General features: G+C 40.3%; 1 protein-coding gene across 2 annotated transcripts; it reads left to right on the top strand.

The window, feature by feature from the left end:
- The first annotated feature begins 1040 nt into the window (after positions 1-1040).
- On the top strand, positions 1041-27021 carry LMAN1 (lectin, mannose binding 1). 2 transcript variants are annotated; one of them, XM_082699294.1, is made up of 14 exons: positions 1122-1418; positions 4925-5079; positions 5203-5310; positions 6325-6386; positions 7404-7503; positions 9670-9793; positions 11500-11558; positions 12011-12143; positions 13537-13730; positions 13854-13924; positions 18873-19026; positions 23275-23396; positions 23681-23744; positions 25343-27021. In XM_082699294.1, the coding sequence occupies exons 1-13, from the start codon at positions 1181-1183 to the stop codon at positions 23715-23717; spliced, it is 1557 nt and encodes a 518-aa protein (XP_082555420.1). In that variant the 5' UTR covers positions 1122-1180; the 3' UTR covers positions 23718-23744; positions 25343-27021. The 2 variants fall into 2 exon arrangements, with proteins under 2 accessions (XP_082555421.1, XP_082555420.1); XM_082699295.1 differs by having other exon boundaries at positions 1041-1418; positions 23681-27021.
- The last annotated feature ends 662 nt before the right edge of the window (positions 27022-27683 follow it).

The following is a 27683-nucleotide window of genomic DNA, read 5'->3' on the forward strand; positions in this document are numbered from 1 at the left end:
CTCAGGCATTTCTGCTGACCTCTCATTAAATGTCCTGCAGCCTGGAGAAACGAGCATTTCGGCTGTACACCTTGCTACCCTGAACAAAATGGTGTTCTGAACAGAACGAAAGGAATCATGACTTCAACTAAAAGGCAAACCTAAGGAAATACAAAGTGGCCGGTGTGATGAGGTGGGATTAGGAGAGAAATAGGTAAGCATTCTGTTTTGAATTTATTCACTGTGGCAAGTTCTCTTGTGTCTTTTGTTTCGATTGCTCTACTCTGGTCTCAGACACTAGTCATCTCTCCTCTAGGGGTTCTCTCTCAACAAGAACCTGCCCCTGTTTTTCTGCTCCTTTAAGACCACTACAGATACTTCCCATTTTCAAGGGGGAATAGGCAAACTCCCTAGCTGATATTCCTGGCTCTCTGTTTGAAATGCCTGAACACAGGTTGATGGAACTAAGAAGGGTGGGACCATCCTATCACCAAACTATGCCTTGTTTCTGGAAAGACTTGTTTCGACAAGAAAACCAGCTACTGAACAATCGTTATCACATCAGACTTTTTTCTAATACTGGAATGGTTTATTATAGCCAGACAGGACAGATGTGGTGAATAGGTCCACAGATGTTAGGGCTCAGGGATTCCATCTCTCTCTCTCTCTCTCTCTTTTTTTTTTTTTTTAATTGATGAGCGACAGAGAGAAGCAGGCACCGCAGGGACCAAGGGAGTCCTATGAGGGACTCTATGGCGGGACCCTGAACGCAGATGCTTAACCCATGAGCCATCCAGGCACTCTCCAGAATTCCATCTCTAAGGCATGTCATGAGGCAGGAAAAAAGATTGTTACTTTTTTTTTTTTTTAAGGAAAAAGATTCTTGCAGGTAGGAACGTGGTCCACTCCTCCTACACTCCCAATCACGTGGGAAGGGAATGTTGCAATATTGGAGACCCTTTCCCGCCCCAAAGAGGACGGGAGGAGCTCGCGGACAGCACCGCCTCCATGCCCCGCCCCCTCCCTTGGGGCTCCGCCCACTGATGCCCCGAGTCCGCCGTGGGCTAGCCGAGTCCGGGGGCGGGGCTCACCCTTGCCCCCGGGGTCTCTCGAGCTCCGCCAATCAGCGAGCGCCCTGTTGGCCGTCCGCAGCTCCCGCGCCCCTCCTCCTCCCGCCGGCCTCCGCTTCCTCGAATCCAAGATGGCGGGATCCAGGCAAAGGGGTCCCCAGGCCAGAGTTCGGCCTCTTTTCTGCGCCCTACTGCTGTCGCTTAGTCGCTTCGCCGGGAGCGACGGCATGGGAGGCGACCCTGCGGCTCCTGGTGCCGCGGGCATCGCAGCCGGGTCGCCACACCGGCGTTTCGAGTACAAATACAGCTTCAAGGGACCGCACCTGGTGCAGAGCGACGGGACAGTGCCCTTCTGGGCCCACGCGGGGAGTAAGCCGGGAAGGAGGGCGGGGGGCCAGGGTCCCTTCCCCGCCTTAGGTCTCCTCTTCTCTACCCTCTCCTGCTGCACGGCACTGGCGCGGCGGACCCTTCTCAGCAGCCCCTCCTGCAGGTCGGCTCCGGTCCGCAGGGCTCTCCGCCTGCGCCCGGCTCTTCCCCCCGTTCTGCCCACTCCTCGTCCTCCTGTCCTCCTTTCTTGGATCTCGCCCCTTCTTTCCGTTCGGTCACGAGGTGTTTTGTTACTTTCCTCTACTTCAGGCATTCAGACTGTCTTCTAAGCATCACGTTTCACCCTAAACGCCACGTCTCAACGCGAGCCCCCCGCAGCCCCACCTCCGGCCATCCCCACCGGAGACCTGTTCGCGGAGCTTCCCTACCTCCTTTCCCGCTTGGTCCTCCGCTGCTGTCTCGTCTCCGGTGCTAGCAATGGCTAATGCGCCAGGGTGTACCCCCCGATGACTCTAGAGGTGGCATATGTTGGTTTTAAAGTAGTTTTTAAGTCTTCTTATGTCCGAGGACATTGTTACACTGCTGGAACTACTACACCTTGAAATTTGCCTCTTTCAGGGGCTTGGTGTGGTCTTTGATCTTTTCAGTTGTATTAACACGTTATGGAACATGAGTCGCACTCATCCGTTTATTTAGAAGAAGGGATATATTTTTTGGTATTGTTTCTGCACTTAATACATGAAAATAACATTACATCTACAGCCTCTTCAGAGTAATAGTTGTTTTTTTTTTTTTTATTGAAAGTAATCTGTGCTCCTTGTTTTATTCCCTTTGTGTATTTGTCCCTGTTAGTAGATAAGAGAGCCTTGCTAGCCATTTACATACGTGAAAGAAAACGTATCTGTACTTTCTAGTGCTGATGTGTCACTGCTGACTAAGGAATCAGCCCTCACACTTGGCATGCTGTAAGCTCTGTTCAGTGACCATCAGATGCATCCTTTGAAACAAGTGGCAAATGCCTTTTTATGGGGTGAGAAGTTCTCATTTTGAGTTCCATTCATTATGTGTAATTAACAGTCATTTATAAAAGGTTTGTATACCTCCTTTTAGAATGTCAGGGGCTTGAAACAAAATATTCCATTAAGTATTTACTGAGTAGTAATTACTGAGTAGGAAACACACTCTAAGGAAGGACCATTTCACTGAAATTAATATATAATTTGAAGGTAAAAATTTCAATTTGACTTAATGACCAAGTCATTAAGTATTCGAAGTAGAGTACAATTATTTTGTTTCTCAGCAGGCATTTTCTGTGTGTCTGCTCATTAAGGATATATTGCTGGGCTTTTGTTATCAAGGTAACAAAGATGCTGCAGGTGTACCAAACACAAGTTTTGGGGGTTTTTGGTTTTTTTTCTGGAATGATGCTGAAGTTTTCAATAGTGGTGATGAATTTGCTCACACTTTTTTTCACTTCTGCATCTCTCCCTTACCTGCTTTTTCTTCTTTCACACTTATGCCATGTACATCAGCCAATTAATAATGTTAACTACTCAAATTAGCTAACTTGACTTTCTCTACAGAGCCTATACCCAACTAAGCTTGTCTGCTACAAAAATGTCAGGTAGTATCCCTGGGTGAATTAAAGTTGTATGGCTAGACGGAACTTGAAATAAAGGGATTCGTGTTTTAGTCCTGACTTTTCTGGATACTGACTCTGGGAATCTCTGCTGTGAATACCCCTTGCTTTCATTATCGCTGTAACTTTTACAGTCTCACTGTTTTCTTAACTCCATTGATCATTTTTTCCCTTCTCATTTACCCTGAGATCCAGTATTTACAGCAGTTTTTATAAATAGAGAAATTTGAGATTCAGTTTAAACATGGCCCATTACATTCATCCCTAAATGAAGACCAAATCGATGGTGTTTCGTTTCTTAACTCTAATGGCCTTTTGTACTGTTAGTACACATCCTGGGTTCATAAGGGCACAAAACTGATCACAGCAGTTTGTAACCCTTGGTAGCTCTCAGAGCTATTTCACCTTCATTTTCTGATTTGATCATTTATAGGCAAGGCAAGTGTTCTCTGTCTTAGAGATGAAAAAACTGCTGCTCAGAAAAGTAAGGTTCTTGGAAGGTACATAACTGGTGTCAGTAGACTAGAACCCCTATCCAGTTCTTCTGAATCTGTGTCTGCTACTCTTCCCATGAGGCTTGCCCCAGTGTTTAAGTGCTTGAAAGTGTTAGTGACAGTGGCTGATCTTAATAAAGAACCTCAGCTTGTCTTTTGTTAGTTTTTCCTAGGTATAAAGACATAATACAGTTATTTCCCAGAATGGATGTCAGAGCTCGTTAATATAATAATATAATAATCTGAGAGGATGTGTTAGAATTGTTCAAACTTAGGCCTGATAGGTGCTGTAATAGTATATAGTTCTGTAACAGGACTAGCTAACATTTTCTGAAATATTTCTGTGCATTATATGACTGTGAGGTTATTAGAGAAACGGAATCCCTTGCCTGTAATCAAATAGCTAGTAAGTGGTGGAGCTGGGATTTGAACCTAGCTTGGAGATGCAAACCACCATTTTGGGGATCACAGTTCTCTTTGAGAATCTGCTAACACTGAAGAACTGTTTATTGACTTGAAATTCAGTTGACCCTCTCCCTAGAAGAATGCATATATGCACAAAATTTTGCATATAACTTTTGGGATTTTCGTGGAAGTGATTGAGCCCAGCCCCTTCATTTTACAGGTGAACATATGGTGAACCCAAGACAGTAAGAATTATTTGCTCAGAGTCACACAGCTGAACTGAGACTAGGAATAAGTCTCTTGATTCCTAGTGGTATGTTCTTTTCACACTGTTTGAGCTTTCTGACATTTGTAAACTGCTAAAATAGTTCACAGTTTTAAAAAAAATAATATGCAAGTTTTTGAGATACTTGAAAAAGAATATAATGGGAATCAAATAGTTGATTTGCTTTTTAAGTCATAATTTCCTTCCTCCTGCTCCTTGAATTTTTAATGTATTGCAGTATTAATTTTTTCCCCCAGAAGTATTTCACTATTCAAAAGATGGGCGTGGGAAGGCTGTTAGAAAGCTCTAAAATTTTATTTTATTTTATTATTATTTTTAAAATTTTTTTTATTTCTTAAAATTTTTATTTATTTATTCATTTATTTATTTATTTATTTATTTGAGAGAGAGAGAGAGAGCAAGCACAGCTGGGTAAGGGACAGAGGGAGAAGGAGTCTCTCTGCTGATAAGGGACCCGGCCACAAGGCCGAGACTCTCCTAAAACTCTGGGATCATGACCCGAGCTGAAGGCAGACACTTAACCAACTGAGCCATCCAGGTGCCCCCAAAGCTCTAAAGTTTTAAAGTTGAAACTACTAATGTGTAATTTTTTCCTACCAAAATTATTGTACAGGCTACCAAGTTAAAATTAGATCTCTCTAGGCATATAGAACAGTTTGGTGATGGTTCGTTGAGTTTTACCTAATTATAACTTAAAGCTCTTCTTCCTGATTTTTTGTTCCAGATGCTATTCCAAGTTCAGATCAAATTCGAATAGCACCATCTTTAAAAAGCCAAAGAGGATCAGTGTGGACAAAGACGAAAGCAGCCTTTGAGAACTGGGAAGTTGAGGTGACATTTCGAGTGACTGGAAGAGGTCGAATTGGAGCTGATGGCCTGGTACGATCATTTCTTTACCTGTGTATCAGTGCATACATATATCGATGCATATGTGTATCAGTGCATATGTGCATCAGTGCATATACCACTAGCCTCTGAAAGTCCCTTGTTATATATTTACAGGCAATTTGGTATACAGAAAATCAAGGCTTGGAGGGTCCTGTGTTTGGATCAGCTGATATGTGGAATGGTGTTGGAATATTTTTTGATTCTTTCGACAATGATGGAAAGGTATATTTGTTGTCAGAACTATTACCTACTTGAATACATCTGTTAACAAAGTTAGGCTGCGAGAAATACAGCTTATTTAACACTTTTGTCTGGTTAGTAGTTTGAGAAATCTCCAAACTCTATTTTAAGTATGATGATTAGTCTTGTATATAACCAGGACTTTGGAAATTTTAAAGCTCTTTGTTCCTGATTTGTCATGCACCAATTGAGGTCAGAATGGAATTCTAACTCTGAGAACTTTGCAGTGACCTCCCTCCGCAGCACCTGTATGTGTGTAGTAATTTTGATGCACAAGCCTGAGTCATTTAGAGGGAGGCAGTGAAACCAGCAGTGTTCAGGATTATAGTCTGTTTTCATGAAAATACCCTGTGCATTACTATTACTAGTTCACATATTAATACCTTTTTATATGTTAATCACTCTTTTGATCCACCAGTTTCTCTGATGATGTCTTTAGGAGAGCCTAAAACAGTTCCGAACAAAATGTACTTGTGATTTAGTGACATTAACTTGTGCTGTGTTAGCCTTAGGATTGATGATCTTTGTTTCAGCTGGTAGTTTCTCTGTTGATTGTCATGGGTTATTATTAGCAATTTAAAAGAGAACTTTAGGGACGCCTGGGTGGCTCAGTTGGTTAAAAGAGAGCTTTAATAACTTCTTAAATGCTGACGCATACTAGTGCTCGTGTTACTAAGTTCCCTTGGGTCTCACACTTGTCTCACATAGTCCTCAAATATATGTTGTAGTTGATCGTTCTCTCTCTCTCTCTCTTTCTCACACACACACACACACACACACACACGTCTTTATTGAGGTGTTTAAAGACTGTTTTTGAATAATTATAATAGAGTTTACTAAATTTTTTCTAAATAAATAGAATCTTTTCTATTAATTACTTAAAAATTTTTAGTCCTAGAATTTTAGAGAAATAAGAGACTTTACAGCACTTCTAGAATGATCTAGAATTCTTTGACCTAAGGACTTTAAAACGAAATACATTCTTTTTATTTTTAGAAAAATAATCCTGCTATAGTAATTATAGGCAACAATGGACAAATCCATTATGACCATCAAAAGTAAGTGTGTGCTTTTTATATTACTTGCTTGCAACAACTTTTTAGAACCCTTGTAAAAAGAGATTATTTCAAATCTGAATATTTTTCAGATGAAATAAGATTATTCTTTTTCTTGAGATGTATTTTGTAACTTGGTAGAAAGGTCTTTTTTAAATTTGGTCCTGGATGAAAGTTCATTCTATGGACCACCTCAGATTTCAAACATAAAAAAGACTTGTTTTGTTGAACCGAAAACTATGTAATATTTTGAAAGATTTATAAGATGTTCCTGGTTCTTAGTGATGCCCTTAGTCATGTTTCTTTCATCTTTCAAAAATAAAGTTGAAACCCTTGACCAAACTGATGGCTGAGCAATTTATACCACCTCATACTTCCTACATGTTGATTTATTTAAAGATTCCCAGTAGGCTACAAAATTTCTAAGTGTTTGGTATATTTACACTGTATATGAATTAGGTATGTATGTTTTTAATTTTTAGATGTTTGTTGTGGCAGGAATCACCTTTGAGCCAGTCAGGAGCTGTAAGAAAAGTTACTCATCTGCGTTTCCATGTACTGTTTCCTCCTAGTTGATCAGGACCCACTGTGGAGCTATTTAGACCAGAGGTGCCAGGGCCACCTCCTCCTGAGTCTCCTTCCCTTGACTTGGGGTAGAATCTAGGCATACGCATTTTGAAAGCTCTAATGTAAAATAAATAAAAAATAAAAGCTCCAGTGTATTTCGATTCTGCCCTGACATAAAGGAGGATTTTGCCCTCATCTCAGAAGAGTAAAACTTTCTTCTTGCTGTCAGCACATTGGCTTCTGATATTATCCATAGTTCTGACAGGAATCAACAGGGAAAAACTTGTGCATTAACTTTGTGTCTTCTGAGTAAGTAACTTCAAATGTCCTAAGACTGTCCTAACTTAATAATATATTATCTTTCTGGACGCTGATCATTTTAAGTAGTGAATTTTTAAGTACTGGGAAGCTTTCTGACGTTTTTTGTTTGTTTTCCCTTTCTTCATACTCTAGCGATGGTGCTAGTCAAGCTTTAGCAAGTTGCCAGAGGGACTTTCGTAATAAACCCTATCCTGTCCGGGCAAAGATTACGTATTACCAGAAAACACTGATGGTAAGTAAGACGCACTTAAGAGATGCTCAGATGAACAACATTCTAGTAGGACTTTTCATTCTGAATCTTTGATGAAAATTAAAGGCATGTAAATTTGGGTATCAGTTTATGTACTCGGTGTTACTGTGAGAGAACAGAAGTGTCTTCAGAGCTTGGCCTAAGTAGTCATGTGGTGTTAAAACTAGCCCATAGGTTTGCATTCATCAGTACATGTTTAAGCATCGAACTTGCTAGATGCCACACATTACACACACATCCGAGCCACCCAAATACGGATCTAAGAGAAAGGTCATTCTCTCCAGAGAGCTTGTAGTCTAGTGGAGGGAAGACACTTGTGTAACATCACTGTGCTAGATGGGAGGTGTGTCACAGCACACTTACCATTCAGGAATCAAGGGGTTAGCATCTTGTAACTGCACCTGGGAGCGGAGAAGGTCAGGAACAGTTTCTCAGCGTTGAGCTGCACTGGGAAGGGGTAGGGGAAATTTCTGAGTTGGGGTACGTGATCCTGGCAGAGAAAACAGGCACAGGGACTGGTGAAAGATTGGGGAAAGGCACGTGATTTGGAACAGCGGGGGATGGAGGAGACTCTGGGGAGTGGGGTTGAAAGGTCCATGGTGGCAAGTCACGCAGGCCTTGGGTAGTTTATCCTGTAAGGAAGTGCTGAAAGTTTTAAGCAGGAAAGTGAAATGATCCAATTTGTGACTTGGGCAGCAGTGTTCTTAAAATGGCATTTGTGAAAGGAGGCGCTACACTTAGTGGGCCACACCCCGTGCTCTGTCCTTTTAAGTGCAGTGTCTAACTTATTTTTTCCGACATCCCTATGGGGCAGGCATCCCCATCTTATACACAGGGAAATGGGATATGGAACATTTTTAAGTAACTTATTGTTACTTAACATACCATATTAAGTAACGTACCATGTAAGTAACACAACTGTGGTTTGAACCGAGTGCCTTCTTCCCCGCAAGAGACTCCACTTGCTGTCTGAGCCAGGGGAAAGGGAAGAAGAGAGGAGAGTGACAGGAGGGAGAGACTGTGCTGGGGATGGGTGGGGGTGTGCAGTGGGGGCTCGGAGATGGTTCCTGGGTTTCTGACCAGGTGTGCAACTAAGCCAGGAAGCGGCACATCGGAGTTTGAGTGAGGAGTGGGAGGGCAGAGGGTTGGTAATGAGTTTAGTTGTAGACAGATTGAATTCAGGGCAATATTTATGTAAAGTGGGTATATCCTGCGGCACCTGGGTGGCTCAGTCAGTTAAGCGGCTGTCTTTGTCTCAGGTCCTGATCCCAGGGTCCTAGAATTGAGCCCCTCAGCGGGGAGTCTGCCTCTCCTTCTCCTTTTGCTGCTTCCCCTACTTGTGCTCTCTCACTCTGTCTCAAATTAAATAAATAAATTTATTTATTTATTTATTTATTAAATCTCTTTAAAAATAAATAAAGTGGGTTTATCCAGCTAGCAGTTCTTCTAATATCATGGGAACTTTGCTTGTTAAAGGTACCATCAGTGCCATCATACTAATAAATAAGAAACATCTTGTTTAAATTTTTCTTTCTCTTTTCTCAATTTTTTGGAAGACTTTATATTGGCTCAGTCTTTTTTTTTTTTTTTTTTTTTTTTAAGATTTTACTTATTTATTTGACAGAGAGACACGACGAGAGAGGGAACTCAAGCAGTCACACCCTCTCCCCAACTGAACGAAGAGAAGCTCACTCCTTGCATGGCAGTCTATTTAATTTAATATAATTATATTTAATTCCCAACTAGCTGTGGTAAAAATTATAAATTCATCCTATTTGAGCTCTGACACTGGGGTTTTTGACCAAATCTGGTCCCTCTTCTGTATGAACCATTCAAAGGAAGTCATCATGGTTCCCAGAGTCTCCTATTTTAGAAAGATTTTCATGGAACATTATCAAATATTTCTCTTTAAGCCTTTGACACATTGTAGGATTAAAAACTTGGAAGTGAAATATCTCACATAATGATGCTAAATAAGTGAGATTATTCATGGACAGGGGATTACCCTTTATAATAGAGAAAACTGATCCCTTTTTGACGGTTGGTTAGGAGACCAAATATAAAGATCAGTTAGTCATAAATTGACTATTTGAAATTCATTTTTTAATGCCTGTTGTAAAAGCTATAGCTGTAGTATGTCTTTTTTAGGTAATGATCAATAATGGCTTCACACCAGATAAAAATGACTATGAATTTTGCGCCAGAGCGGACAATCTGGCTCTCCCTTCTCAAGGGCATTTTGGAGTATCCGCTGCAACTGGAGGTCTTGCAGGTAAATCTTGACATCTTTTAATGTTACAAGGTCGTGAATTGGGTTTCCGTGGGAACAGTCTACTGGGAGATTTCTAGACTTGTCTCCTCTCAGCCTTTCAAGACGAGCCGTACTGCAGAGCCAGTCTTTTGGTATCTTGAATCTGCTCGTTTTCTGCTGATAATCCGTAGGTATACAGTTGGCTGGGGCTGTAGACAACTGATGGTTGATATTTAAAGTCAAGGCTGAAATAGGTTAATTGCCAAGTGGTTTAGGATCCTGAAAGTTGTCACAGCACATTTAAGTGAATTTGGTAGCCTAAGGAAATATTACTGGGACTAAAGCTTAAACAAGACATATTTACCATTTTTGCCCCACATTTGGTAATAAATGAACTTCTCACATTAGTACCATCTTGTGTTTAAAAAGTATATATATCATGTATTTACATGGTACATGGTATAATTATTTATTATTTTCAAATATGTAATTGTTCCTTACAACATCACAAGGAGGGAGAGAGAGGATAGATGGTATTTATCCTATTTTTAGTTAAGTTTGCCAAATCTTACATTAAAGTACGTTATAAATATTACATAGCCAGTAATGGTCAGACCAAGGCAGGACTTAGTTTGAATTTCTGACTCCTGAGTCCAGTGCTCTATCACACTGAACATCTTTTTTTTTTTTTTTTTAAGATTTTATTTATTTATTTGACAGAGAGAAATCACAAGTAGATGGAGAGGCAGGCAGAGAGAGGAAGGGAAGCAGGCTCCCTGCTGAGCAGAGAGCCTCACACTGAACATCTTTTCCTGAGGTTAGGTAGCTTACACACCTAGAGTGTTAGGGTTTTCTCTTTCATCTGGTTGCATATGTCAGTCTTCATAACAGTGGCAGAAAGCATAGAGATCGCCGGTTGGAATTAATTGCACTTGCTTTGCAGACGGGACTCACCAGGATTGGTATTTTAGGTCAGCATTATGAGGTTTGATCTGCTAAGTGTGTTTCCAGCTTAAGCAGCCTGAAATTAATTTGATTTTTAAAATATGATTTTAGATTAAGTAAAATTGTTAATATCTGCTATGTGAGGGAAACAGAGATGAATGTTGTATAGAGAGAATCATCGTATTATCTAATTGGAATGCTTGGAGAATAAAAGAGGATGCTGTTAGGAATGCCAGGGCAGCATGGATAAATCAGGACTGTCCCAGTAAGCCAGGACAAAGCAATGTCACGTTTATAACAAGAAAGTAAGGCAAGTAGTGGTAAGTACTGTAAGAAAGGTTGAGAGGTCCAGAAATACATGAAGAACAGGATTTTGTCTCATTTGTCTGGGACACTGCCTATAAAGGAGATTTGTGGGAAGATATGGGAAGATCTTGGTGTCAGGTTTAGGGATTTAGGCTTTCTTTTGATTCCTCATTTGTTTGTTTATTCCTTTATCCCTTATTTATTATTAACCTTTTACCCTTACTTATTAATCACTATTAATATTCTGGTTTAAGATAAAAGAAAGTGAATTTTAGTTTATTTCTGATGTAAACCTTTCTGGTGAATTTTCATCTCTAAGCTCACAGAGCTCCATTGCCTTTACTGGATAAGAGCTGATTTTTGTTATTTTTCACAGATTATTTTTAAAGCACTGGATCTCTCTAAAGTAACTTCACAACCATAAAAATAATCTATTGTGTAACTTTTTCAGATTTTTTTTTTTTTTTAATTTGTAGATGACCATGATGTCCTTTCTTTTCTGACCTTCCAGCTGACCGAGCCTGGGAAAGAGCTGGTAAGTATACACATCTTTTTTTTTTTTTTTTTTCCCCCAAAAAAGTTTATTTCCAGTTTATTGGTATCTCCCTGTAGCTGAAAACTTGGGAGGCCCAACTTAGATTTGGGTCTTGTTTCTGCCTGTTATTGCTGTTTAATCTCGTAAAAGTGGCTTAACCTCTGTACCGCTCTGTTCCTTCACTGGTAAAACTGAGACATTGGTACCGGCCACCTCTTGGTGTCATGGGCATTAAATAAGACCGCGAACTCAGTAAGTGATCATGGCTAGTGCTACTGTTTTGTTGTAATTATTAGTAGCAAGAGTGAAATGGTTAATATTTTTATGTTAACCTTTCAACTAGTGGTTGAGTAGTTAAAATGAAGGAGGAAAAAAAAAAGTATACTGAGGTTTAATATTTTCTTATCTTTTAAATTTTTTTTTAATGATCTATCCCTAAATTCCAAAAAAAGCCTACGCCAGATAAAGAAATCTCAGAAAAAGAAAAAGAAAAGTATCAGGAGGAATTTGAGCACTTTCAACAAGAATTGGATAAAAAAAAGGAGGAATTCCAGAAGGGCCACCCTGACCTTCAGGGGCATCCTGGTGAGTTGGAGGAAGTTGTGCTCAGAGCCACATGGGGGTCGCGGCACGCACATTCATCGCATCCTTGAGCTCTTGTCTGGCACATCCAGGCAGTTTCCAGAAGCAATCTATAAGCAAATCTTCTGTCATAAGGCTTGGAGATTGATGTTTCTATCAGTAAGGGTGTGGCTTAGGAAAGCCTTTGGGGGGCAATACTGGGTAAAATGGATGAACAGTGATCCCTCCCAAGGGTAGGCTCTATGAGAACAGGGATTTTGTTTTTCTGTTGACTACCCTGACCGCCCCCCCCCCAAAAATGTGACCTAGTAGTTGAGACTCTAAATATTTGTGGAATGAAATCATGTAAAGTTTATGTCTTTCCTTTGAGTGGCACGTTATCTTATTAATATAGAGATAATACTGGGAAAATAACAAAAATCTTGTGAAAGTAGTATGAAATGATCTCTAGTTCTCCTTCCCTTACTGCTCAGCAGAACTTGATTTGAAGATTTTGCAAATTTTAAAATAATTAGTCTAAGCCATTGTTGAACTTAAAAGTGTGCTGTGGGTCAAAAATAAAACATGAGAGGTCCAAGTAGAGTGGCTTTATATTACCTGCTAAGTTTTATCTGGATTGTTCCACCAGCACAGATGATCGAAGCTGTATTTAATAAAGCCATAGCTAGCTTTTGTAGTCCCTATAGTATGTGGTTCTCTGAATGATCAGTAATATAAATCAGACTTAATGATGATAAAAATGAAAAATGAATTTAATTCTCTTCTTGGATTTGTTTTAAATATCACACATGATTCGTGAGTATATCCTGAAGCTTATTGTAGTAAATGTTTGAATGAAATGATTTTCAGCACAGTCAGTTTTACAAGGGAAATCCGCTGTTCTCAACTCCATTATTAAATTTATTACCTAAGTGAAAGGCACAGATTTTAAAAGTATACTTTGATGAGTTATGACATACTTGTATACCCACTTAATTGTCACTCAGTCAACACACAGAATATTTTTACCACCCCAGGGTGTTCACTCATGCGTCTTCCAAGTCAGTCCCGCTCCGCAGGGACAACCACTATTCCTGATTCTAGTGGCTTAGATTAGTTTTTGCCTTTTCATATAAATAAAATCATAGATTTGAAAGAAAATTATTTTTAGGTGAAAAACGTTTTTTAATTTATAATAGGTGTTCAGCCACCAGACGTGGCAAAAAGCTTATAGTAATTTTGTCATGATTGAATTGACTACCTGCATGTTTACTACTGAGGAGTTCATACCACTGGAGTGGGTCATATTGGTGATGTCCTAATTTTAGTATATACTGATACTTCAGTCACTTACGGTATTGCAAAAACTACACGTGTCGGTGATTTTGATCATTTTAATTTGCAATTTCCATTTCAGCGGATGAAATATTTGAGAGTGTAGGAGACCGCGAGCTGAGACAGATCTTTGAAGGACAGAATCGTATCCATCTTGAGATCAAGCAGCTGAACCGACAGTTAGATATGATTCTTGATGAACAGAGAAGATACGTCTCTTCGTTGACAGAGGAGATCGCTAAAAGAGGAGCAGGAATCCCAGCCCAGCAGGGACAGGTGAGCTTTCCAGACAGGCGTGTGTGCCTTAGGTAGCCTCTGATGGAGGAGGCGGCACAGAGGAAAGAAAGGGTACTCTGCCTTGTGCTCCTACGGAACTGGGTTCTTCTGTTTTCCCTCTAGATCACCCAGCAAGAGCTGGATACCGTTGTGAACACTCAGCACGAGATCCTGAGACAAGTAAACGAAATGAAGTAAGTGTGCAGAAATCATGTCTGAGTGTTAGGTGATACATTTATCCAAAATTCATGACTTCTGTCTTCCTCTGTACAAGCACATTATTACTGTAAGAATTCCACAAAAGGGTAAGAATCACATTCTAGATTCAGTTTATAAATCAGGGAGTGGAAAGTACGGGAACTTTTGAAGTTCAGAAACTGCCAGTAGGCCTAAATGTTTGAGTTGTTCTAGATCAGAAGAGAAAAAAATGCTTTAGCATCTTTAAAAAAAAGACATTTGTCATAGCTACTTGAGACGAGTATTCATGCATTTCTAAAATAAAAAGAGTATGTGTAGGGGCACCTGGGTGGCTCAGTGGGTTAGGCCAGTGCCTTCGGCTCAGGTCATGATCTCGGGGTCCTGGGATCGAGTCCCACATTGGGCTCTCTGCTCAGCGGGGATCCTGCTTCCCCCCTCTTTCTGCCTGCCGCTCTGCCTACTTGTGATCTCTCTGTCAAAAAAAAAAAAAAAAAGAAAAAAGAAAAAAGATTATGCGTAGTAGTATCTGTGAAAAATTCTAGAAGGGTAATCATGCATAGCATTGTAGAACTGTGATATAAGCACAGGAACTTCTTTGTGATGGAATGGAACCATTTCCAAGGAAACGTGCCATGTGTGACTGCCTCTCTTCCATTCCTTCTTGTACCCTAAGAGACTGGACGAGTTGGAACAGAGAGGAGTTACTGTGTCCTTGGAACTTTGAAGAAGTTGCTAAAAAGTATTCACTTACACAGATAATTAACAGCTTTCAATGCCTAGAGTAGAGAAACAGCCAAAGTGTTACATTTTATAAGCTCACTTTTTAGAGCATTGCACCAACCAGTACAACCCTTGACAAAGAAGAATGTCAAGGTGAGTTCTTTAGCATTAGAAAATTAAACAGTATGGGGTTAAACAGAAGGTGATAATATCCGCACCTAGAGATTAAAGGCAGCCCCACTTGTAACTGCAAATTTGGACTTCTTTTCAGTTGTACTATCTGACATTTTAAAAAATCTTTAAGTTGTAAACTCATGATTAAAATACTTACAATCCTAAATGAATGAATTCTTTCAGAAATAGGGACACTTGGTGGCTCAGTCAGTTAAGGGTCTGCCTTCGGCTCAGGACGCTGGGATCGAGCCCCGCGTTGGACTCCGCTGACTGGGGAGTCCGCTTCTCCCTCTCCCTCCACCTGCTGCTCCCCCTGCTTGTGTTGTCTTGCTTTCTCTGTCAAATAAAGTCTTTAAAAATTTTTTTTTTCATAAATTTCATAAATGGATCATTTGATATTATTTTTTGAAATCTTTATTTTGATCTAATTTTAAACTTTAGACATTGCAAAAATAGTACAATTTTCATATATTCCTCGCCACCTTCCCCTAATGTTCACAATTTACGTAACCGTAGCACAAGTTGTCAGAGCCAGGAAATGAAGAGCGGTACAGTACTATTAACTAAACTAATGATCTTACCCAAATTTCACCCATTTTCCATGCATGCCCTTTTTTCTGTTCCAGGATCGTATCCAGCAACACGCATTGCATCTAGTTCTATCTCTTCATACTTCGGCAGTCTGAAGTAGTTCATCTCTTGTCTTTCATGACCGTGACAGTTTCTGTCAGTTCTTTGGTCCACTGGCTCCTGATTTGGGGTCTGGCTGGTGCTGACTCATGATTGGATGGACGTTCTGTGTTCTTGACAAGAATACAACACTGTGTCATGTTCACGATGTCAGTATGTCTTACTGCTGTTGACACTGGCTGGTGTCACTTGGTTAAGGTGGTTCCTTTCTGCTTTCTGTACTTTAAAGTTACTGTCCTTCCCTTACTGCTTAAATACATTTTGGAAAAGGAACTTTGGGACTATGTAAATAATGTAAATATCCTGTTTCGGTTTAAACTTTTGCGTGCTAATTGTAGCATCCATTGATGTTTTGTCTGAAACAAGAATGAGGTGTTTCCCAAGTGCTGAATTTTTTTTTTTTTTCTATTTTCATCATTCCTTCCCATGCGCTCATTGGAATTCTGCAAGGACTGGGTATCTTCTGCCCCATTTACTTATTTTAATCAATTATTTATGTCGTACGGGCTCATGGGTATGTATTCTGTGGGCTGTAGTCCCATACTGTCATTATTTACTGCGCAGACAGTTCTGCTCTGGTGATTAAGAACTCCTCCAGCTTGACTTCGGTGTTCTTTCAAAAAGCTCCCATCTTTTTTTAAAGCATTTCTTAACTTTCTGGTGCTACACTATGTTTCAGGCTCATTTTGTGTTTTCTCTGCCCCAGCTCTAGAATCAGCCACTTCTCTGGTGAGCCCTGGATCCTTTCATTAAAGAAAAGCATTTAGAAACCCAAGATCTGGACAGTAGGTGTGCTCACCGTCCCTGCAGTGCCACTGCTCCTAGGCCCTCTCAGTGGACAGAGCTGGGGAATATGTGAATGTCTACTAATCCATTCCGACGCGCGTATCTTTATTTTTGTGCCCATCACTCTTACTTGTATTAAAAAGACCCTGAGATTATCCAGACACTTTGGATTCTGGTTGGACTAGACTAGGCTGAACATTATAAGTTGATTTTCACCTTCTTCTTTCCTTCTTTGAAAATTCTTTCTCCAGGAGGGAGAAACCTATTCTTTCTTCTCTAAAATGTATTTACTTGTTTATTTTTTTTAGATTTTATTTATTTATTTGACAGCACAAGCACAGGGAGTGGCAGGCAGAGGCAGAGGGAGAAGCAGGCTACCCGCTATGCAGGGAGCCCAATATGGGACTCAATCCCAGGTCTCTGGGATCATGACCTGAGCCAAAGGCAGACACTTAAAACTGACTGAGCCCCCAAGCGCCCCCGTTTGCTTGCTTTAGTGTGCACATAATATACCCGTAAAGTGGCTTCGAATTGTTAACTCAACATCCCTCGGAGAAACGTACTCACTGATGGGCTTCCATAAAGGTCCTTTTGCATCTAACCTTACAGTTTGTGACGCAGATGCTGTCTTCCAGGCAGGTGCTTAGTTCAGTTCTCTCCCCACTCTGTTCAGTACGGTTATGACCTGCATTTATAGTACAGCTCGGTTCTTTGTTGGCATGTGTATTTTTCCTACATCCTGGCCGCTTTTAATTGTGTATATTTGGGATATATGAAGGTTTTATGAACGCGATGGTTCTGAGGAGTTCTGAGTCGAAATGTATGTGTTCACTAAAGTGTCTGTCACTCCCTCCTCAACACTAACTACCACACCATTCCCATCTCCCCCCTTTCTAGCCTGTTCCCACCCTCCCCCCACTAACCTATCCCATTCATTTCTGGTTTGTTCTTCCTGTGCTTTGTCTGCACGTGTGTATTTTCTTACATCCCCTTCTTTCTTAAGTGAATATTACTGTATTCCAGATACTCCTTTGTTCTTTGCTATTTTCACATACCAGTGGTACAGAACGTCTGAAGAGTCAGTGAGTGGTTAGTAAACCCTAGCCATCTGGCTGTGTAATGCGTGAAAGCACTTACTTAGAGTAGTTAGCAGTCCTCATAAGCTGCCACTTGCTAACTGAGAATGAATGTCGCACGCACTGTACGTGAAGGTGAAAACTGAGCGCCGATGTCTAAATTTGTCTTCTAGAACTTTTTTCCTTCTGGATTAGGCTTTAGGAAAAAAACTGTAAAGAAAGGAATTATTTGTCTTTGGAGTGGTTGGTTTGTTTCTGTGGATATTCATATTCTTAGAGAATCGTAGAGTTTTTTTTTTTTTTTTTAACCAGAAGCATGTAGTACAACCCCCTTCAGTTTACAGAGAGAGATTAAAAAGGCCCTGACTGGTAAAAGGTCCCAAAATAAAAACAGTCAGAAGTAGTTTCATCATCTGCTCACTTTCAGCTGCAGTTTGTAGCAGACTAGAAAGAAGGTCTTACCAGTTTTTATTTTCATTTTAGACATTTTCAGACATACGAAGAAGTTGAGCATAAAAGCCATCCTCATCCCCCATCCCCCAGGTGCAACAGTTATTAATAACTGGATGTTGTCGGCCTGCACTGTTCAGGATGAAGTACCCGCATTAGCCCCTCCAAAATTTTAGTGGCGGTCAGCCAGAATCCCTCATTTCCAGAGAGAGTAATGGGTGGTACTCTCACTCTAAACTTCCATCTCTGTTGTTTGTTTGTTTGAAGATTTTATTTATTTGAGAGAGAGAAAGCACAGGCAGGGTAATGGGCAGAGGGAAAAGCAGGCTCCCCACTGAGTAGGGAGCCCAATGTGGGGCTCTATCCCAAGACTCTGAGATCATGACCTGAGCAGGAGGCAGACGCTTAACTGACCGAGCCACCCAGGTGCCCCTTAAGCTGTAGTTTTATAAATTATTTTCCAGAGGCACCTGGGTGGCTCATCAGTTGAGTGTCTGCCTTTTAGATCAGGTCCTGATCCTGGAGTCGCAGGAATGAGTCCCTCATCTGCTCAGTCGTGGGGGGTCTGCTTCTCCCTCTGCCCCTCGCCCCAACTTGTGCTCGCTCGCTGTTTCTCTCTCTTGTTGTCTCTGTCTCTCACATAAATAAAATCTTTTTTAAAAAAATCTTTTTTTTAAAGGATTTTATTTATTTATTTGACAGAGAGAGAGAGATCACAAGTAGGCAGAGTAGCAGGTAGAGAGAGAGGGGGAAGCAGGCTCCCCGCTGAGCAGAGAGCCTGATTTGGGGCTCGATCCCAGGACCCTGACATCATGATCTGAGCCGAAAGCAGAGGCTTAACCCACTGAGCCACCCAGGCTTCCCTAAATAAATAAAATCTTTTAAAATATTATTTTCCAATCCTGAATATGATTCAATATTTCTAAATACTGATTTTTTAAAAATAACCTAACATTGGGCTTTGAAGTGTATCTAACCTTTTGAAAAATGTGACTAAAAAAATCATTTTTCTAGCAACGCCCTTGTCTAAAGGGATTTTCTGTTTCAGGAATTCCATGAGTGAAACCGTCAGACTGGTCAGCGGCGTCCAGCATCCCGGGCCCGCCGGGGGCGTTTATGAGTCAACCCAGCACTTCAACGACATCAAAGAGCACCTGCACATCGTGAAGCGGGACATAGACAACTTGGTGCAGCGAAACATGGTAAGCTCTTGACTTCTGCTGCTGTCACCATCAGTCTCCCTTGGTCAGGAAAGAATGAACACATATTTACTGGAAAATACTTTTTACTTAATACTAATGTTCATTTCTCATATTCAAGGTAGAATTATTCCATGTAATCCTGATGTCTTTATATTCCTTGTTTCCATACCCTATTGAATAGAACCTTTTTAAGGAGTTTATTTATTTGAGAGAGTGAGTGAGTGGCGGGGGAAGGGGCAGAGGAAGAGGGAGAAGTCGATTCCCCGCTGAGCAGGGAGCCCGATGTGGGGCTCGATCCCAGGACTGTGGAATCATGACCTGAGCCGAAGAGGCAGATGCTTAACAGACTGAGCCACCCAGGCACCCCTCCATACCCTGCTGAATAAAATCTTTTAAAAATAAATTGCTGTTCCTCTCATTGGAGCTGTCAGTCCCAGACTTTGGTTTTCTAGGTTTTTTCTGTAAATTTTCTTTTTTTTAAAAATGGCTCTTGTTATCAGTAGTGATGTCTTTAAAGAGCTTTAGAAAGGTAAACGTCTCTTGATGCTTCACTGAGATAGGCGCTGGGTAGCTCCACTTCTCTGTCTGGGCTGTGAGGACACGCAGGTCTGACACTGGCTGACTGGTAGCCTCTTTCTTTAAGCAAGATTCATCTTTTTTCCAGCAGCTCTTCCTCTCTTACTTGGTTCACTTTTTTAAAGTTTTTATGTTTGGTTGGTTTGGGTTTTGGTTTACTTTATCAGGCTTTTTTTTTTTTTTTTTTTTTTTTTTTTAAGTAAAAGCCCCATCTACATTTTTAGAGATTGGCCGTAAATATTAAAGATAGATGACATGTTCTCAGAGTTTAATTATGCATAAGAGACAATATTAGACAATAGACCTTTGGTACATGTAAGTTTTTCAGTTTTAAGTTTTTCTTAACTTACTTACTGGTTTCTAAAACCCGTACAAAATTCACAAATGCTTGTAGCATTTGCCTCTTCCCCTTCTAGTCCAATCTCCTTGAAATGGCCAACGCTAAAAATCTGATGTGGAACAACCCAATCAGAAATGCGAGAGAGGGCGCCTGGGTGGCTCAATTGGTTAAGCGTCTTCCTTCAGCTCAGGTCCTGATCTCAGGGTCCTGCGATCGAGCCCTGCATCGGATTCCCTGCTCAGGAAGGAGCCTGCTTCTCCCTCTCTCCTTCTGCCTGCCTCCCCCTGCTTGTGCTCTGTCAAATAAATAAAAATCTTAAAAAAAAAAAAAGTGCTAGAGAAATGAATGGAATGTTCATGAGAAAAGCTTGTACCATGTATGAAAAGATGCTGAGCAGCTTAAATAATAAGAGAAATAAAAAATAAAACTCGCCTGTGATACCACACCTGTTTGACAAAAAGCCAAAGTCTGACAACATACTCCATTGCCAAGGCTTGAGAAGAACTCAGTAAGCACATGGCTGGAGGGAGTACAAGCTGGCCTAATCCTTAGGAAGGAGAATTTAATAATGTATAAAAAATACACATTCGTTTACCTATTTAACCTAGCATTTTTCACAGATACACTAGCCAAAAAAAACACCATACCTACAGGCGCCTGGGTGGTTCAGTTGGTTAAGCATCCAACTCTTGATTTCGCCTCACATAATGATCTCGGGGTCATGGGATCGAGCCCCTAATTTGGCTCCATTCTGAGCGGGGAGTCTGCTGGGGATTCTCTCCCTCTGTTCCTCTCCTGACTCCAACGTGTACACTCTCTCTGTCCCTTTCAAATAAATACATCTTTAAAAACCAGCATACATACTGGTAAACATACATACTGGTAAACATACATACTGGTGTGCTCAAGGCCGTTCTTGCAGGGCTCGAGGGAATAGCTCTAAGACTGGGGACAGATTGGATTGGTAATTCTGAAGTCGGCCGTTTGCATAATTACACTCAGTGTAAATTTCCTATAAATTTGTATCTAGATTAAAGCTCAGATGATTCTAAGAAGGCTAACTTTTACACTTGTGCTTTTCATTTCTATCTCATTATGGAGCAGTTTGGGGGGACTGTAGTTTCTCAGTCCACTGTTTCTTGCTTTTCTTAATATAAACCGAAACTGATGAAATCTTCCCCTTTTTTATAGTGGCAGCCTGCACACATTTATCTACTCCCTGCTTTCTTTCACCTACCCGTCTGGCCGTAGTGGGGCACAGATACTCCTCATTCCTCTTACAGCTGCATGCACCCCATTATGTGACTGTATCATGGTTTTATTATTTCTCATGAGAAGTCAGTCTTTTGTTTCTCTGTACTCTTTTTTTCTCTGCTTTTAAGATTTTCTCTCTGATACTGATTTTAAACAGTTTGATAATTATATGCTTTGCTTTTGTTTTCTTTCTCCTCTGCTTGGGGTTTAATATCTTGGTTCTGTGAGTTTATAGTTGTCATTAAATTTGGGAAATCTTTAGCCAGCCTGAGCACAGCCTTCCGCAGGGCTTGATCCCACAACCCTGAGATCATGACCTGAGCCAAAACCAAGAGTCCCACGCTCAACTGACTGAACCACCCAGGCGCTCTTTCTAATTTCCGTTTCAGTTTCTTCTCTGATCCATGGATTTGAAGTTGTCTTTCTTTGGTCTTCCCCCTGCCCCCCACCGCCCAAAAAAATGCTGATTCCATCACTTTTTGCCATCTTGTTCATTGCCTTTGCCTTCAGACGGGTGTTGTTTTAGATTGGATTTGTTTCTAGCTCTGCTAGTTGTCTTCTACTAGGAGGCTAGTCCGTATTACCCAGTGTACCTTCCCGGAAGCCCTAATACCTTATATGTTATGTGGAGCTTTCTATCTTTAAAAGTTTTTAAAGATTTTATTTATTTATTTGACAGAGAGAGATCACAAGTAGGCAGAGAGGCAGGCAGAGAGAGAGAGGAGGAAGCAGGCTCCCCGCTGAGCAGAGAGCCCGATGTGGGACTCGATCCCAGGACCCTGAGATCATGACCTGAGCCAAAGGCAGCGGCTTAACCCACTGAGCCACCCAGGCGCCCCTCTTTAAAAGTTTTTAAAAAATAACTATTATCCTTCAGGAAAGAAAGTTAATGTGTTGTTAACTAACTTTCCTGAGGTCCTTAACTATTCAGTAGGAAGAACTTAGATCTTTAACATGCAATCTTGTTTCCTTTATATTTTTGGATACTGCTTTTCTTACCTATATTTTTATGTATGTTTTGGATATTCCTATTTTTCAAATAGGAGTTAAGAGTTTTCTTAATGACCATTACCTGTCATCCAGAGTGTCGTGGTCTCTTCCCTGAGTTCTGTTTGAGGCCCGTTTCCCCCAGCTGTGCGCAGGGGGGCGCAGGCTGGTTCTGGGGCAGACGCACGCGCAGCGCGGAGCGCCGTCCCGCAGGTGCAGACGTGCCGGGAACAGCTGACCCGACAAGCCGTTCTGTCGGGATACCGTGATTGAGTCGTTGCCCCGGTATTTAATTGCCCCCTTAAAACAGAAAGAATACCCATGGAAATAGGAAAAGAAACTTTTTTTTTTTAAGATTTTATTTATTGACAGCGAGCACAAGCAGGGGTGGCAGCAGGCAGAGGGAGAGGGAGAAACAGGCTCCCCACTGAGCAGGGAGCGCAATGTGGGGCTCCATCCCTAGGACCCTGGGATTATGACCTGAGCGGAAGGCAGATGTTTAACTAACTGAGCCATCCAGTCACTCCAAAAGGAACATTTTTCAAAATTCTGATTAGTAATGTTGACTGCTGGGAGGTTGGGGAGGATGGGGGCTAAGAAAAAGCCATTGTATTTGTCAGGCAGTTCCTTGAGAATAAAGGGGATACTATTAATAATAATAATTAATAATCAGTGTAGTACAGCAAGGATAAACTGAGTGTGTCCAGGGAATTTGTGGTCTGTGACCATCAAGAACACAGTCATTATCACTGTGCTGAAGATTCGAGCCATACAGCAGTGTGTTAGTTACTGGGCCATGAAGGTGGTAAGGGCACCTGGTGGGCTCAGTCAGCACAACATGCGGTTCTTGATCTCAGGGTCATGAGTTTGAGTCCCATGGTGGACACAGATATTACTAAAAAAGTAAACAAGTAAGCTTCATTTTAAGAAAAAAAAGTGGTAAAAGTTAAGGGGATGGAAGATATTTATGGGACAAATAAATAAAAAATCTTGAGTTTATGTAGTTAACCATGAATTTTATGAAGGTTTCATATTTATCTCTTTTTCTAAAATACCGGTTTGACTAATTGTAATAGTTTTTTGCCTTATAGCCATCAAATGAAAGACCAAAATGCCCAGAGCTGCCACCATTTCCATCATGTTTATCTACGATGCACTTCGTTATATTTGTAGTGGTACAAACGGTGTTATTCATTGGTTACATCATGTATAGGTAAGTCTCTGAAATTTGACTCAATATCTTTCTGTATTTAATTTTAAACACTTCAAGTAACCTACATGTGTAACAACTTCCACTACTTGTAAAATTCAGTTTAACACAAAGCAAGTAGTATTTCTAGTCTATTTCAGTCATGTGGGAGTGCATCTGTAGAAGTATGCTTATCTTAATGGGATGTGTACTTCACAAGGCAATGTGTATTTCAGTTCTAAGCAATCCTGAGTCTTACCGAAGTAAAATGTATAGAACTTTCAGGGTTTTTTCTTCTTTTTCCTTAGGACTCAGCAAGAAGCCGCTGCCAAAAAATTCTTTTGACCACCTTTTTTCATATGTGTACATCATGTATGTATATACAAAATGTTGTCTTTTTGAGGGAATTGAAGTATTTAAATTGCTTCATAGTCTAAATTATTAAATTTTGTATAAAATGACTGTTTAAACATTGATTTGCAGTAAGAATAAACCTTAAAACAAAGACAACCACATGTAAATTTGTGCATAGTACATAAATCTATTTAAATTTCAGTGAATTTCTGGCCAGTAGAATACAGCCACTGAACAGAATATTGATAAATAAGATGGTAAATAATAGAAACTAGGGGCAGCCCCAAGATGTGAAGTTTACTCCTTAGTCTCCAGCGTTGGAGGTTTCTTTATTTAACATAAATACACTTGCCTTCCTAACCCCCCAAACTACGTCGTCTAACTTAGAGCTCCCCATCACGTTTATCTTATAACCCAGAGTCTTTTTTTAGAGGTCAGAGTTTCCTACTCTAAGACCCAGTCCAGCAGTCCTTTTATCCAATACAGTTCCCTTTGAAATCAAAGAATATTTTGTCTGAGAGCTTTAGGATCTAGGTAACAGGCTTCAGAATGTTGAAGTATCTTTCCCTCTGATTATCAATGATACATTTCACTTTTTAAAGGAAATTTTGGGGGAAAATTAATTGCTGCTCTTTGCCTGAAAAACCATTTAGGTGAAAATGTTCCTCTGATCATGGTTTTCATAGTTTTGCATGGTAATGTGCTCAGCTCATGCCCACTCATATTCGTGAACGTCTCCATGCCAACAGCATCAGTTCAACAGTATGAACATCATTTTGGGATTTAAGTTTGTAACTTAAGGAGCGTTTCCCATTTTGTATAGCGTGTAAATGCAGCCCAGATTGCACGTCCTGGGGAGAGTTTTAAGTTCACCAAAAAAAACCCCACCACTGAGTTTTGGTTACATCACTTCATATAATCTGGTGTCATTTAAATCAATGAGACTGGAGTAGAAGCAGTGTAGACGTTTGAAGACCAAATTTGAAAAACAGAATTAACACATCTGATTTCTTCTTCTTCTTCTTCTTCTTTTTTTTTTTTTTTTAATGCCAGAACTAAGGATATTGTGAAGCACTTGTTAGGCAGCTTAACTTTGAAATGTCAGACTGCAAGGGGTCGCTGTAGTGTTTGTGCATACTGGTCCTCAGTGTTACAGAATCAGTCCGGAAAGGACATTTGAACATGCAGACTTCATGTTTTCTCGGCTGATGTAAACCTATGTTTTTGCTGACTTCAAAATACTTTATCTCTTTTAGCTAAATTGTTACCTTTCATTTGTCATAGAACCCAGAGTAAGAAGTTACAGTGTTGTGTAAAACAATACCATTTCATTCTTCTAAACCTTCATAAATTTGTTCTCAAACGTCATTTACAGACTGGGCTAACCGCCTAAAATCTATACAGAGACTCTGAGGAACTCTGCATTGTAGCAGTACCTACTTCGTACTATGTACACAGGCAGCCCTAGCATTGCTTTTTGTGTTAGCGTTGATCCCAGAATGCTGAGTAAGAATATTCTGAGACTGCTCGCTCTGCTTCAGTCACTTTAACAGAGAAAATGCTTCTCTGGTGTTTCTCTCCTTTGTGGGATTCACATTTTGAAATTCATGTTCCAGAGACGTCATCACAGAATTTGCTCTTAATCTGTGGAAAAACAAAACAAAACAAAAAAACCTTCAGAAGAATATTTAAGTTTGGGGCTGTGAAAGTTGGGAAATCCTCTTGATAAAAGACTGCAAAATATCCAGTGTTACGAAATCCATTGTCATGTGTGCCTGAACGGACTAAGGGGACACCCGACGTATGAATGCGGTGGACATTGTTCAGGCTACGGTTGGGAGAGGAATTGTGCTGACCGTTACTAATTCAAGCGGAGAGAGCTATTATGAAAATGCATGAGTCTTTATCTTTTTTACCTAGTAATTTAATTTACTAGAAGATCACTCATAAAGCAGTTTGCACAGGCTGTTCATTGTATTATTTGAAATTCGGTTTATTTTCCTCAAAATCATTCGCTTTAAGTAGCTCATTTCTGAAGAAAAATGTCTGCTCTGTGGAAAAATCAATCACTGCCAGGATTCTTTCATTTCTGTACTATTTTGTATAATTAAATTTGTTACCTTCTCTCACACCAGCAAGTATTTTACAGGTGCCTTGGACTAAAAATTGATTTTAAAATTTTATTAGTGTTGAGTCATCGTGCCTGCGATGCCACTTTTAAAAAAAAATCCAATGCCATAATGGCTAATACTTTTTTTTTAATGTACCTGTTTGTGTTCTAATTGTTTAAATGTTTTATTCAGCTTAAAACTTTACTAAGAAGACACGAACCATCAACAATGTTTTGTTCTGTATTAAAGGGACATCAGTGTTTCTCAGAGTGTGGTTCATGGACCGTGTGGGTCATACTGTGCTTGTGAAGATTAGGATTCCGGGCCTCCGTTCTAAAGCACCTGAATCAAAATTCAGAGACGGGGCTTCAAAATATCACTTCTCAGCAAGCACGTCAGGTGGTTCTGAGCATAGTAGTGTCTGAGAACCATTAACATGGGGAGTGGGAAAAAAGTATTGTGTTCTGTTGGTTTAAAGCTGAGCAGAGAGCAGGATATATCATTTCATTGTCGGTGACGTTAGCACATGGGCACGGGTCCTTTTCTTCTTGCAGTGTTCTTCCTCCTACAATTCTTGGTTTCTTAACAAGAACCAACCACAAACTAAACCCAGATTGTTGCCTGTAGCTCTTGGTACTTTGGTTGATGGCTTTTAAACTTACAGAATCATCGTCAGATCATGACTAAGCCATGAAAACTCCCATCTCAAAGTTTGCCTGCTAAAGCTTTTTGCTTTCTTGATTGCGATTTCTGTGACATTTTATCTCAGACAATTGTACTTTTTTGATAACTTAGGGAAAACAAATTACTTGAATAAGGGATCGCCTGACCCAATGAGTTGCAGAGATACAATCTTTGTAAAGAACTTAAATAACAGTTGTGAATATTAAGATGTGATTATCTTTTCCTGTCCATGTGCTTATTGCAGGGAGATCGTGAATAAATAATTATACGGGGGGATTTTTTTATTTATAAGATCTAATGTAAAATCACCACTTGCAACTTTTTAGATCTGTACGTTGCCTATTTAATATATTTCTTTTAAAGTTAAGGGTTTTCTATCCACTGTTAATTTCAATTGGATAACATTTTGTCAAGTGTTTTTTTTCTGATTGTTATTTGATGCTAGCTGGAATTCAAGAAATGACATTGACCTTATTCAAATAAAGAAATATTTTAGTAAATTTACTTTTTCCTTCATTGATCTCGGGTAGTAAGTAGTCCTTTATTTTCCAAGTGGGCCCAGGTTGTGATCCTGTCTGGTTTGTCATTTGCTACATGCTGTGCCCTGGGTGGCCTCCCACATGCAGCAGAACACGTGGAAGCAGAAAAAGAGAAGTTGGAATGATAAATAGGTACAGCTTACCCTTGCTGGTAATGACAGACACCAACTAATTAAGGTGGTGCATTTGATGTTTTCACCTCTGATAAACCAAATGCTGGTAAAAGTGTGGTTCAGCAGGAACTCTTCATCATGCTGATGGCAGTTTTAAAAAGTTCTTTAATCTTCTTGGCAAGCATCATTTATTTAACCAAATAATTCCAATTTTGAGAGTCCATGCAGTATAAAAAGGAAAGAAGGGGGCTTGGTGTCAGACAGAACTGGGCTTTAATCTTGGATCTGCCACTTGCTAAACATGATCTTGAGTGTCTTTATAACATTTCTCTCCCAGGCTCGGTAGCATGGTCAAAGAGTCTTTCAAAGTGGTTTCAGAAGATGGTAATGGGCTCTCTTCTGCTGTAACACAGAGAACAACCAGACAGAATAAAAGAAAACATTTCAATAAATTAGATGGGTTTGAAAGAACTCAGAGGAAATGCTGTAATGCCTGATCAAGCCTGGGGA

Source organism: Mustela nivalis (genome assembly GCF_964662115.1).
Source record: "Mustela nivalis genome assembly, chromosome: 14".
Taxonomy (NCBI): domain Eukaryota; kingdom Metazoa; phylum Chordata; class Mammalia; order Carnivora; family Mustelidae; genus Mustela; species Mustela nivalis.